General features: G+C 35.6%; 2 protein-coding genes and 1 non-coding gene across 3 annotated transcripts; 2 read left to right on the top strand and 1 right to left on the bottom strand.

The window, feature by feature from the left end:
- The first annotated feature begins 209 nt into the window (after positions 1–209).
- On the top strand, positions 210–4,406 carry LOC105770533 (transcription factor RF2b). Its single transcript, XM_012591777.2, has 4 exons — positions 210–970; positions 2,633–2,765; positions 3,120–3,204; positions 3,577–4,406. Exons 1-4 carry the CDS (start codon positions 450–452, stop codon positions 3,951–3,953), a joined length of 1,116 nt encoding a protein of 371 aa, XP_012447231.1. The 5' UTR covers positions 210–449; the 3' UTR covers positions 3,954–4,406.
- A 5,579-nt stretch (positions 4,407–9,985) lies between these two features.
- TRNAT-UGU (transfer RNA threonine (anticodon UGU)) lies at positions 9,986–10,057 on the bottom strand. Its single transcript has one exon. It is a non-coding gene; the product is annotated as a tRNA-Thr (tRNA).
- Positions 10,058–11,946: 1,889 nt separating this feature from the next.
- Positions 11,947–13,333, top strand: LOC105770513 (expansin-A8). The gene is made up of 3 exons (XM_012591737.2): positions 11,947–12,172; positions 12,339–12,651; positions 12,740–13,333. Exons 1-3 carry the CDS (start codon positions 12,031–12,033, stop codon positions 13,041–13,043), a joined length of 759 nt encoding a protein of 252 aa, XP_012447191.1. The 5' UTR covers positions 11,947–12,030; the 3' UTR covers positions 13,044–13,333.
- The last annotated feature ends 282 nt before the right edge of the window (positions 13,334–13,615 follow it).

Below are 13,615 nucleotides of genomic sequence, written 5' to 3'. Positions count from 1 at the left end.
AAAGGGGGAAAGGGGAGGAAAACAAATGATGCTATACATGTTTGGTTTGATCATCTTTATTTATTTTGTAATGAAATTTTAAAGTTGATGTTGGGAGTGTAGTATCAAATATATGTTTTTGGTAAATTAAGAGTGAATGGAGAAGGGGAATTGAGTGATTAAAATTAAAAGTTAGGGACATTTTTCTTATATATAATAATGACAACTTACTTAACTTCAATTGTAAGGATGTACTATTTAAACCAAATGGAGTTAAAGGGAATAAAATCGATTTTTGTTATAATTCAAATGTAAAAAATCATATAATATGCGAATTCCCATCGTTTTAGAGACATTCTTTAATGTTTTCTTTGGGGCAGAGACCGAAAGAAGAAAGCTGAAGAGGAAAAGATTTCAACAGTCAGCGATATTTTCCTCTCACATTTCTCCTCTGAGATCTGAAATCTAAAATGGGAACACCAAAAATGCAGGACCCGCCAAGTCTAGACCCCAACCCCGATCGACCATTCCCCTCCAATGCATCATCATCCACCACTCAAACCACGCCCTCCTTCCCCAACCCAACCTCATTTCGAGGCTCTTATCACAGGCGAGCCCATTCCGAAGTCCAGTTTCGGATCCCTGACGACTTGGATCTCGTCTCCGACCCCTTCGAAGGGTTGGGATCCGAAGACGACTTGTTTTGCACTTACGTGGATATTGAGAAGCTGGGTGGATCATCCAAGGGGTCGGAAGATGGAGGAGGGGCTGCAGGGTCTTCCAGTGGTGGTTCGGGTCGGAACCCGGAGGGAGAGGAAATGAGTGGCGTGTCGGGGAAGGGAGAGAAGAATAATGGAGGAGGGAAAGGAAGGCATAGGTATAGTAATTCGATTGATGGGTGCTCGTTAATGGAGTCGATTGAAGCTAAGAAAGCTATGTCACCTGATAAGCTTGCTGAATTGTGGACTATTGACCCAAAGAGAGCCAAAAGGTTTGTGGAATTATTTCCTTTTTCCCTCAAACTATTTTTTTGGGCCTTTTTAAAGTGAGTTTGAGCCTGGGGTACTTATCAAATTGTAGTAGAACTTACAAGTTTGGTACTTTTTTAGAAGAAAGTAAATCTTTTTGTTTATACGAGTTTTTTTTCTTCTTTGGTTGGTTTTTTTCCTTTTCTTTTCATGGGCATTATGATTGTTTTATCGAAGTGTTTTTTTTATTATTATCTTAATGATGAAGTTTACTTTTTCCCCCTTATGTCTTGGGTGCTTCTAAATGGAGTTTACTAGGAACCCCAAGCAAGGATTTTAAATAGTTGGAACGTGAAAAAAAATTATGGGGAAGTTAGAATTTGAAAGAAATTGAGAGTTGGAAGGTATGCATTTGAGAATTTGGAGAGTATGGGTTTATATATATGGATCATGAATGGTTCTTAGCTAATGTTCTTGTTTCATGCGTTCTTTGGACTTATGGTTTTGGCTATCATTTTTGACAAGTAATGCTTCGGTTGACCTTTCTCACCCTTTGATTAATGGGATTCTCATTATTTTAGGGCCTTAATGTATTTTTACGAACCAAATTCATGTGAATTACAAGGTTTCTTTTTATGCATGCTTTTTTAGGGATTATTTGTGTTGTGTGTTTGGCTTCTTTTGTTGGACAGTCCAATATGTTTTTCTTATATATATATATTTTCATGATTTGTTTTGTACTATGATTCGGAGATGGCATAAATGCTTAACGAAATACTGTAGTCAGAAGTGCCAAATCCAACTAATATAATTCTAATAGTAAATCAAATCTTGTATTGCATAACCTATCGCCAAGTATATCTTTTGCTTGTCTAAGGGAATCTCAACATATATATGGGCTGTTTCACTATCTAATGCTGTAATGGTATAGTCATGGGTAGGTCATATTTTATGTCAGTCTCTGATAGAGTTATTCCTGATTGTAAACTTTTTGACCTTGTCACTCTATCTCCTTCTATAGGATTTTTTTTTTTGCGTAATAGTTTTATCCTTCTCTCTTTAAAGTTTGATAATCTGTTTTGTAATATATACCTATTTATCATGGCACACCCTGCCTTTATGAAAGTGTTAATTTTGAAGTCTGGTCCTGTGACCATATTCTATGCAGTACAAAGATGCAACTATCATTAGATTAACTAAATATGGTGAACTTCACTTAAACATCAATAAAATGACTTATTGAACGTTATGGATTTCATTGAAATCATAATTTGAATGTTTCTATATCTCGCACATTTGAATACTGTTGGTTTCATTTAAGTTCAACTTTTTGTGCAAAGGAGCTGTCTTTCCAAACTTCGGAACTTACAATAACGGGTTGGGTTATGTCATGTGCGAACGGATTTCTACATTTGGGATGTTTTAACCTTTTTCCATTCACTATTTTCTAGTGTTTGAGAGCTTCTACTCTAATCCTGTAAGTTATAGAATACTGACAAGGTGTACCTTGCCTTAAATGCATGAGCATTGGGTGAGGTGGATGAGCTAGAGCTGTTCTCATCTCTCTGCTCAACACTCCTGAAAACTTAGTGCAAAATTTTCTCTCATAGATTTGATAAACTCATTATATGGTCAGATTTGTGTTTTCGTTTAAGTTTTGCTAAGAAAGTACATAATTTGTGTAGGATCATTGCAAATCGGCAGTCAGCTGCTCGCTCTAAAGAGAGGAAGGCCCGGTATATATCTGAACTGGAGAGAAAAGTTCAAACACTTCAAACAGAAGCAACTACTCTTTCTGCACAATTAACTCTATTCCAGGTTCTAAAATATGCATACCTGTCTAGTTACATAACTTATGAGATTGTTTGTTGTGGTGATTATTTCCATTCCTTTTTATGAGAATTTCGTATCTACAAATTAAACAATTAAAATTTGACAATTCTACTTTCTAATAAATCAATAGCTTTTTGCAGCTGGAGGCTTTAGTTCTTTTTGCAATTGAGAGCCCTCTTTCTCTGTGGATGTAGTTGCATATGCTTCTAACTCAATAAAGGCATCTTATTTTTCTGGATTTTCCACTAGTTTTGATGCGTTCTGTTTTATGTTGATTTAATGCTTCTATATTGATTATTACCTGAATGTTAATAGTCTTAATTCTTGTGTTCTTTCTAGAGAGATACAACAGGCTTAACTACTGAGAACACTGAGCTTAAGCTTCGGCTACAAGCTATGGAGCAACAGGCTCAGCTACGTGATGGTACGCTCTGTCCAGACTATTTTAGTGACCAAATTTTTTCCAATATGGGATGCTCTCATTAGTGTACACTCACTTGTCCATGGACATGTTTATTTTCTTTACAAGTTGAGCATTTTTTTTTTACATCTAAATGATATTGATAAGAAACAAAACAAACTGGCACCAGAGTAGTCAAAACCAGGGGCGTGCATTTTAAATAGTGTTCTAGACATTAATTTTAGAGCTCAAGCTTTAGGCACCATTAGTGATTGTCCATTTGCATGTAGGTATCTAGACATGGTTCTATCATGTCCCTGGTATTTCATTTATAAAAAATATTGTAGAGAGTTGTTAACTGTATATGGTTTTCTTGTTGTCCATTTCTGGCTACAGCTCTAAATGAAGCGCTGAAGAAGGAAGTAGAGAGGCTCAAGAGTGCTACTGGAGAAATAACAACATCCACAGATACCTTTAATTTGGGAATGCACCGTATGCCATATAACCAGTCTTCTTTCTTTCCTCCCCAGCCAGAGCATATGCAAGTTGGCACGCCGAATATACAAATGCCACCATTTCATCCCTTGCGATCTAACATGTTGACACCTAATCAATCCGTGGTAACTTCCTCAAACTCACAAGCCTTTGCCGGTATTATGCAACAGGATCCTCTTGGTCGATTGCAGGGGCTTGATATCAGCAGCAGGAGTTCCCACTTAGTGAAATCTGAAAGCCCCTCAATTTCTGCCGATGAAAGCAGTGGAACATTATAATACAAGTTTTGCTGGTCTACACCTTGCTCTGCTCTCTTTGTTGGATTGTTCATAGACTGACCTTATTGACATCAAAAGGTACTATTTGTTTGGAGTCGATTCTTTTAATGTGATTGGAATTTTAGTTTTTCTGTAGCTTTGCTAGGTCATTAGATGTTCTAGATTCTTTTTTTCATGGAATTCAGATTCTTTTTTTTTTTTTGGAGCAATGTTGTGGGAATAGAGGTTTGATCCTTAGGAGTAGATTAATGCTACATTGCTGGTGGCTTCCATTGTATTGTCTGTTAAGAATTGTTTTAAAGTTGTATTGCTGCTGAATTTCTTTTAAGTTGTTTTTATTTGTTTCAGTCGTTCACTCACTCTCCTTTCCAAAAGGATGTGCGTGCAACTGTAACTGTATATGGCTATCTGATTGTTGTTCCTTTGAGTTTACTATTAACCTTTATGATTTTAGAGTCATGTGTAGCTCAGATTAAACTAGTGCAAGGAGACTCCTAAGAAATGACTCGCATCCAGTTTAATGCTTTTGTGCATAACTCAAATGTTCGCTCATGTACATAACTCAAATTCGGGTGTGAATTTCAGATTTGGATTTGTACCCAACACGTGTATATTCAATTCATTTAAAGTTTTCTATGTATTTAGAGGGTTTTTGGAGAGGGTCAAATCCCCATATTCATGCCAGAGCAACATAGATAAAGTTCTGGAGTTTATCGGCATTTTGTGAATGAGAAAAAAAACGCTTCATGTTGTAAATTCAATAATGGACAATAGAAAGCTGATATGATATCATTCACCGGAGAGTTTTTTAATTACACACTGCAGTGGTAACAAACTATTAACAGGTTTCATGATACTCTCCTATGACAGCTAATTTAATCAAGCAAAAACAGCTTAAAAAGACTAACAAATAGAAAACAAAAGCTAAAGAAATGGTCAAAGAAAGCCAAAAATCAAGTAATAATCAAAGACTTGTTCATCGCCAATATGCCCGTCTTAACGTAGGCAATGTGCAACGACGCCTAGTTTGAATAGAGGACGATCAAATGTTGTTTTCCCTAGTGGCCTGGTCAATGCATTCACATCCGTAGCGTGAACATGGATAACATTAATCTATTCATGCAAGACCATACTGCGAACGAAGTGCGAGTCCACAACAATATGTTTCATGCAGTTGCAAATGATAGGACTTTCACATTAAGTAACTCCAACATGATCACAGTAGACTGCTGAAGATTTCTTTAGCGGGGTGTGAAGTTCTAACAATAGGTTTTTAACCCAAGTAGTTTCAATGACAACATTGGCAACAAAACGATACTCTGCTTCAGTTCAAGAGTGAGCAACAATATGTGGCTTCTTAGATGACCAAGCAATTGAGTCAAGGCCAAAGAATATAATGTAGCTGGAGGTTGAGCTATGGTTATAATATCGTCTACCCATTCAGCATCAGAATATATATACATATATACTGAAGTTGTCGCTTCAAATGATATAGAAGCCATAATGAGAGGTAACACGAAGGTATCTAAGTATCCTTTTAGTTGCCTTCCAATGTGACTAAGAGGGTGCATGCATATATTCAGAAAGTTTGTTGATAGAGAAACTGATGTCAAGTCATGTTAAGGATAGGTATTGAAGTTTACCTATTACATGACGAAAATGGGTTGCATTGATTGGTAGTGCACCATCAATAGTGCAAAAAATCTTGGTGTTGCTCATGGGCGTCTTGGACAGGTAGCAATTTTCCATGTTTTCTTCAGCTAGTAGCTCCTTGATATAGTTTGTTTGAGAGAAACGAATCTATTAGGTTGTCTGAGAACCTCAATACTCAAAAGTAAGTCAATAAACTAAGGTCTTCAATTGAAAACGTTGTAGCAAGTGAGGACATAACATTGTTTATGAAAGATGGCTTATAGCCTGTGATGATGATGTCGTCAACATAGACAAGTAGGTAGACTATTGCTTGAGGTTGAATGAATATGAATAGAGATAGGTCAGATCTGATTCACAAAACCACGATTGTAGATAGTTGTGAGTTAAGCCAGTGGCGTATGTTTCGGTCCATAAATAGCTTTGGATAACTTGCAAATATGATAAATGTGAGGTTAAGACATATATACCTCTTTTTTCTAGCTGTCTTGCAAGAAGGCATTGTTGGCGCTGAGTTTACGTAATACCCAGTTGTGTTGAATTAACTACTGAATTGAATATTGCATGAAAATCCACTCTAGGTCACTGAGTGAACCCTTTTGCAACAAGACGAGCCTTAGATCAATTGATGAGTTCATCTACTTTTTTTTTTTCTTTTTCTAAACAATCATTTTTTCCGCACAATATTCTTCATAGGGTCATTAGAAACTAATCCCCAAGTCTAGTTCTGTTGCAATGCATCAAACTCAACTTTCATTGCATTTTGTCACTTAGAGTGTTTGTTGGCTTGGGCAAAGGCTTGAGGAGTGTTGTTTGGATGAAGAAGAGCCATGAGATAAAAAAAAATGTCTTGTGAATGTTATTTTGGGAACAGGTTATCATTCGATTTAATGAATTGACTGACGGATTTGGTTCAATGGGAGATGTTAGTGTTAGTTGTGGTGGTCCTAGTATAGTTAGTAGAGGGTGAGGTAGATGTTAGCTAAGGGCTATTATTGGAGTCGGAAGAGTTGGGTTTTGAGAGGTATTGTTAGGGACATTGGTGGTGGATTGATTCTGTCGTGGCATTCGACGAATAAATAATAAGGAACCGATTGAGTTTTTGATGTTGTGAAGCTTGGATGGGTTGGATTCTGATGGGTGAGAGGTTTTGGTTCCAAGTAGCATGATTGTCAAGAGAGAATGTAGTAGGTGAAGAGGATGTACCTATGCAAGATTCATTGGAGCGTTGCTTAGGTGAGGGTGGCATCGTTGAGTGACCTGTGAAAGAGGAGGGGCTGTTTGTTATTGTTTTTAGGGTAAAAAGATAATTTATTAAATATTTATAGCATTATACATTACAAAATAATGAATGACATTCAAATAATTAAAATCGAAATGCAAAACATTCACATAACTATAGGCCCAACTAGCCAAATGATGTACAACAGAATTATCAATACGATTAACATATGAAAAAGAAATAGAAGTAAATGAATTAATAATGCTATCAGCCTCCAAAAGGTGCACACCAAAAAAATATAGGTTTGTGCTTTTCAAATGGAACTTGTTGATCACAGAATAAATGTCATAATGAATGTCCTCACCTCTTGCAATTTTGAGAGTCATAATGAATGTCCTCACCTCTACCAGGTTCACAGAATAAATGTCTCTAAGGGTGTTTGTTGTTGATTTTATGGAGATGGGACTTGAGATGCTTGAACTAAACTAGGCAAGGGTAATTCAAGAGTTGGTATTGAAGGGGTAATATTTGTATTTGAGGCAGAATTAGACGTGGGCATATCCCATGTTAAGATTTAAAGTTTTGTTTCATGTGGACTAATAAATTTTGAAAAGGGAAGACTGTTTCAAAAGAAATATACATCATTGGACAAATATGCTTTCGAGGAAATTTGATCATAGCATTGATGGCAGTGATGAATGGTAGAGAAACCCACAAAGACACATGGTTTAGACTTGAGATCTAGTTTACTTATCAGCATATGTCAATAGCTAAGGGTAGCAAACTTCTTTAGCATAGGTGATTATGAGTCGGGTTGGGTTTATGTAAGGTACCTAGATCAATTTTTTAAGTTCGATTCTAATTTGACCTAAAAAATGTGTTTATTTTTTTGTCCAAATCCGACCCAATTTGAGAAAGGTAAACCTGAGCCTAGCCCAGACCGTCCATATTTAATTTTTTTTAGATTAGTTTTTATTTAAAAATAATTTTTTTAAAAATATAATACACTAAATGCATTAAAAAAAGGCTAAAATAAAAATTTTCTAAGACATTAAAAATATTTATATTAAAAAACACAAACAAATATAATAAATATTTTATTGTATTAAATATAATTTTAAAATTTTATATTTTCGGTTGAATTATTTAGTTGGGTAAATTTTTTTTAGGTTTTAGGTAAAGAGTTTAATTGTTATTGGATTAGTGATTTAATATAAATATAAATATAAATGTATAATTATTATTTAACATATATAATCGATATCATATTTTCTATAACATAATATATACAGGTCGAGCTCGGGAAAAAATCTTGCCCAAAGTTCTGCCCATATAAAAGACGAGCCTTAAATATTACTTAAGCCCATTTTTCGGATTTTGTATTTTTGTTTAAACCCTCCAATTTTATCGATGAATTTTTAAGTCTAAACGGATGACCCGACCTATGAATAGTTGTATTCATGACATGTAGTTAAGATATTTGTTGACAGGCAAAAGACCATGAGGAAGGCTTCATGTAATAGAGTTCTAGCTATTTTCACTATACGTCAATGTCCACGGTGAGCAAAAGCTACTCTTTGAGGTGTATAGAAAGGTATTACAAAGTGCTTCATGTCTTGAGAGACAAGATTCAAATCAAGGCTTTTGTATTTTTCACCATCAGTGGAAAAAGAAAATATTTTTGTATTATAATGTTTTTCCATTAAAAATCTTTTACGTCATTTTGGGACTTAAGAGTATAAAACCAAATGTATTCTGAAAATTAGCCAATAAAAAATATAATAATATAATTCTGTATTAAGGATAAGATTGTAAAGCGTGTATAAACAAACTAATTACTTAAAAAAGTTAAGTGATGAGCTTTATTGATTGAGCAAGAATTATAGAAATGCAATTTTTCCTTGGCTGAATAAGTCAGAGAGGATTTATTTAAAACATTAATATAGGGATGCCCAAGACAATGGTGTCATGTTGTACCGTTGGGGTGCTTTGGTGACTGAAAACAGTTGTGGAGATGTAGTTCCTAAAAAGTTAGGCCAACCAAGGGGCTACTTTAGAACCATTGAGATGGTCAAAGATCATAATCATGCACGAACACTAAATATTATAATTTTTACGTTGAGAATTTGATATTATCAATTAATTTTACGGGTAGTTGAAAACCGGAGTTAAACTGTATAATTATAGTGTGGCTACTAGTGGTGTCGATATTGACAACGAAATTATTGGTAGAAGCCATTTAGAACGATGACTATGGGAGAAGTAATGGGGGTGAATAAATATATCAAGCTCGTATGAGCGTTGATAGTTCTAATACCATGTAAACTTAAGAATATTAGGCAATAGAAAGTTGATATGATTTTGTGAGGTGTGCCTCACATTTATCAGACAGTTTGTAAACACTTATCGAAAACAGACACAACTAATCCTATAATAAAAGTAGTTTATTCAACCTATTAAAAAGTTAACAAATAGAATTAAGAATCGAAGTGTTGTCGAACGTCAATACATGTTACCTTGGTTTTACGTTCAGAGGGTGGGTTTTACGTAATCAATATCTGGAACATATTTTTGCAGTAGCACACAAAATCAAGGCTTTGGTCATCAAAACATAACTACCTTGCCACCTTATAAGGGGTGAAGCTGCCCTACAAAGTGAGCTTCCAATTAAATGCACATGGCTGAGGGGTGAACAAATTTTAGTTAGAACTGATCTATGTTGGAATTTGGCAGCCCCCCAAGTGGGTCTGTTTTTGTGGTTGATGATGTCGGAAAATGACTATTGAGTTACTGGTCCCATGACCATGAAGATGTCTGTTTGAAGTGGGACTAAGAGAGACAATCCCTTGAGAAGGGCACTCTCATTGGCACCAAAGATAGCTACATTTGGATATAAATCCACATGACCTTTCTTTTTTGTGGATCTTATTTCAAGCTTTCCTATATGGCTGCAGAGTTTTATGGTCACATATCTTAATCTTTACTGATATAAAGAGAAATAAGAGAGGGAAAATCTGAACCAAGCAAAGGGACCAATTTGTATAAAGATTAATTGAAGAAATCTTCGTCATTGTTCTAATTAAAAATCCAAATCTAGCTTTTTGTTATTCCTCTTCCATTCGTCTCTGATAGCCATACAAAAAAACAACAAAAACGAAAATGCCCCCATGCAGGATCGAACTACAGACCTTCAGTTTACAAGACTGACGCTCTACCACTGAGCTATAGGGGCTCTTGAGACTCCGTTCCAAACATAAGTTATTTGTACAACTTGTAAACCTCAATAAGCTTTCTCCATCCTCGGATAGTGGGATGTTTATATTTTTATTATTAGGTTAAAATATACCATAGATTCCTATACTCTTTACAAATTTTGAATTTAACCTCTCTACTTTTTAGATTTCAAATTCTAGATGCAATTGTTAACATTGTTAAATTTATTGGTGTGATATTTTGAAATAATAATAAAAATACTCATTTAGTAGCTATGTAACTAAAAAATCGCTTTCTAATGAACTTGAATTTAATAAAATAATTTTAACAGTTTTAATAGTTAGACTTGAATTTTGAAATTTAAGAAGTAAAATATTACATTCCTAAAAGTAAATGTCAAATTCACGAATAATATGATTATTATTTTCTTTTGGAATTGAAAGCCACAAAATTGACTTTTTCATATAAATTAGAATTTTGTAAAATGGTGGAAGTTTTATCAAGAAATAAGTAGAAATGGGGTTGGGATAAAGATTGTATAGAAATCAAATTTGAAATTAGTGGGTTGATGTCCACCACAAAAGATTATACAATAGATCACAATTCTAATAGGTAGATTGATTCTTTAATCTTCCCTTTGTTTTGGTTGTTTTCAAAAAAAGAAAATAAATTAGCAAACAAATGTGGTTGATATCTCATATATAATATTACTTTATATCATTATATTTTGGATGTTTTCATTTATCTTATCATATAAGTATGGGATTACCACTGAAATTGAAATGAAAAGGATGCCTGCATGAATATAAGGGCGAAGGGACCGTGAAGTCCGGACCTTGCATGTGCTTCCTAACATGGTAGGCTCCACCCTATCTCTAATCAAACCAAATCTTTCTCTAAATAACCCTATTATTCTTATTATAATTCATCGAAGAACCAAGTAATCATTGTGAAAAACTACAAAATCTTGATGTTTAAAAAATCATCACCTCCCCCCCACGTCCGCTGATGATTTCAATCATCCATTAACGATTGATTAATAGGATTTTGGAAGTCATATTGATATAATGTAGTGGTTAATGAATAATATAGTCGCTATCCATGTATAGATCGATGCGCATGTGTCGTTTACACTAAAATATATTGTTGCTTTCAGCAACGTATTTCCGATTAAGCTTAAGCAAAAGTTGACCTAACAAGCTGTTCATTGCTGTAACAAAAAAAAAAAAAAAAAGAAACATGATGTTTTTTAAATACAAGATGCTCAGCTTTCCCCGTTAAACAGCCAATTGCTTTGACAGAAAAAGTTACTGATTTGATTATACACACGTACACATATGTATATGTATATGCTTACAAGAACATCAAAAGGAAAAATACATTCACATGTCGTCCTTATGTTACTGATTTGAATGGTTGAAAGACATTGTTGGCGTCCTTAATTCACCACAACCAGCATTTTTACAATGTGTTTGACAGCGAAATGGTTTAAAATGACTACTTGGTACCAAATAAAAGCTCAAAAAGACCCTCCCCCAAAAAAAAAAAAGACAATCGGATCTAGCCGAGGGATTGGCGGGATTTCAGGGAATTTAAGGAGAAAATTTCATGGAACTACACGTAAGGAAGGTGTAGTATTAAAGGAGAGCAGTTAAGAGATTAAGATAAAACCAAGTGGGTGGTCAGGGAAGGGTTGATACATCAAAATGCATGTGCAGGTGGGGGCCTAAGTCTTAACTGGAACATCTGCATGTGCAGGGTTTGATCGTTGTAAATGACTCCCGAATATACGAAGATCGGTTTCTTGGTCTTGCTTTTCTCTCTTTAACATCACAATTGCTTTCTTGTCTCTTCTTTCTATTCAAGTCCACATCGAACCGCCCTTTTGTTTCCTATATAACCCCTTTCTTTCCAGCCCTTTTATGTCACAAACATCAACCACGAACATAGCACACACCAGCCTTTTGATTAGCCTCTTTCTATTTGTCAAAAATGGCAACATCAGCAGTTTCTGCAACTTTTCTGCTTTTCGTCTTTGGTTTTTGCTTGCGAGGCGCCTTTGGTGATTATGGGGGAGGATGGCAAGGTGGCCATGCTACATTCTATGGGGGCGGTGATGCATCTGGCACAATGGGTAAGTTAACTTAAAAAAAGTAGTGTGGGGTAACGTGAAGTTAAAGCAACTTGCTGTTTCAAGTTCTTTTGTGTATTTTCCGTTATTGGACTTAGTCACTTTAAATGGTCTATAACTTATTAAAAGTTTACTTAATCTGAGAGTTTTCTATTTGCTGCTATTTCAGGAGGCGCTTGTGGATATGGTAACTTATATAGCCAAGGTTATGGGACCAACACTGCAGCACTTAGCACTGCTTTGTTCAACAATGGCCTCAGCTGTGGTTCTTGTTATGAAATGAGGTGTGACAGCGACCCCAAATGGTGCCTGCCTGGATCCATTACCGTCACTGCAACCAACTTCTGCCCCCCTAACTTGGCCTTGTCCAATGACAATGGTGGCTGGTGCAATCCTCCTCTACAGCACTTTGACTTGGCTGAGCCAGCCTTCTTGCAAATTGCTCAGTACCGGGCTGGAATCGTCCCCATTTCATTCAGAAGGTAAAACTTACAAAACCTTCACTAATTATGTACTAAAACAATGATTTGAGCTCTCGCCTGAATAACAAATTCATGTTGGTCTAAACAGAGTCCCCTGTATGAAGAAAGGAGGAATCAGGTTTACAATCAATGGTCACTCTTACTTCAACTTGGTCCTCATTACAAATGTTGGTGGTGCTGGAGATGTTCATTCAGTATCAATCAAAGGTTCCAAAACAGGGTGGCAATCAATGTCGAGGAACTGGGGCCAAAACTGGCAGAGCAACTCTTACCTCAACGGTCAAAGTCTTTCATTCCAAGTCACCACAAGCGATGGAAGGACAGTGACCAGCTACAACGTGGCACCGGGAAATTGGCAGTTTGGACAAACATTTGAGGGCGGTCAGTTCTAGAGTTTCAGGACAGTAAAGGGTCTTTAAATGGAAGCTTGTATATGTAATAGCCATTGTTTGAGATAGGGGAAGGTATAAGAAGGAGAGTTAGGGTAAAGGAGAGGCTCAGCCGGCCCCATATGGCTGTCAATTGCTGAGGTGATTTATTGGCACCCGCTAGGCCTATACATATATCTTTACTTGATTGATGATGATCAAGGATATTTTCATCTGTTTGGCTTTTGTCTAATTCATCATAGCCATGCCATGAAACGAATCAAAATATATATTTAAAAGATTTCTTTACTTAATTCTAAAGTTGCCTTATGTTAGTTTATATGTATGATTTTGATCACAGATCCCAGTTTGGTGGTTGCTTTTGGCAGCCCATCTCAATACAAACTACAAAGAAACTTCAAAATGGTCAAGCTACCTGTTGCAAGAAGCCTATGTTTTTAACTACAAAGAAAACTTATTTTGTAACACATTTTGTTGGGACATCAATTTCGCATAGACCATTCTCACAAGTACTCAGAACGGCAAATTTATTATACTTAAACATAGAGCTTCATTTGTCCATAACTTGCATATTG

Source organism: Gossypium raimondii, chromosome 5 (assembly GCF_025698545.1).
Source record: "Gossypium raimondii isolate GPD5lz chromosome 5, ASM2569854v1, whole genome shotgun sequence".
NCBI lineage: Eukaryota > Viridiplantae > Streptophyta > Magnoliopsida > Malvales > Malvaceae > Gossypium > Gossypium raimondii.
The sequence above is the reverse complement of the archived record's forward strand: the minus strand, read 5'-3'. Positions and strand labels throughout refer to the sequence as shown.

Excerpts from the sequence above, each read along its gene's own strand:
- LOC105770513 (XM_012591737.2), top strand. The coding sequence starts at position 12,031 with ATGGCAACATCAGCAGTTTCTGCAACTTTTCTGCTTTTCGTCTTTGGT. Across the intron at positions 12,173-12,338 it reads TGATGCATCTGGCACAATGG|GAGGCGCTTGTGGATATGGT; the intron begins GTAAGTTAACTT and ends CTGCTATTTCAG. Across the intron at positions 12,652-12,739 it reads GTCCCCATTTCATTCAGAAG|AGTCCCCTGTATGAAGAAAG; the intron begins GTAAAACTTACA and ends TGGTCTAAACAG.
- LOC105770533 (XM_012591777.2), top strand. The coding sequence starts at position 450 with ATGGGAACACCAAAAATGCAGGACCCGCCAAGTCTAGACCCCAACCCC. Across the intron at positions 971-2,632 it reads GACCCAAAGAGAGCCAAAAG|GATCATTGCAAATCGGCAGT; the intron begins GTTTGTGGAATT and ends TAATTTGTGTAG. Across the intron at positions 2,766-3,119 it reads CACAATTAACTCTATTCCAG|AGAGATACAACAGGCTTAAC; the intron begins GTTCTAAAATAT and ends TGTTCTTTCTAG.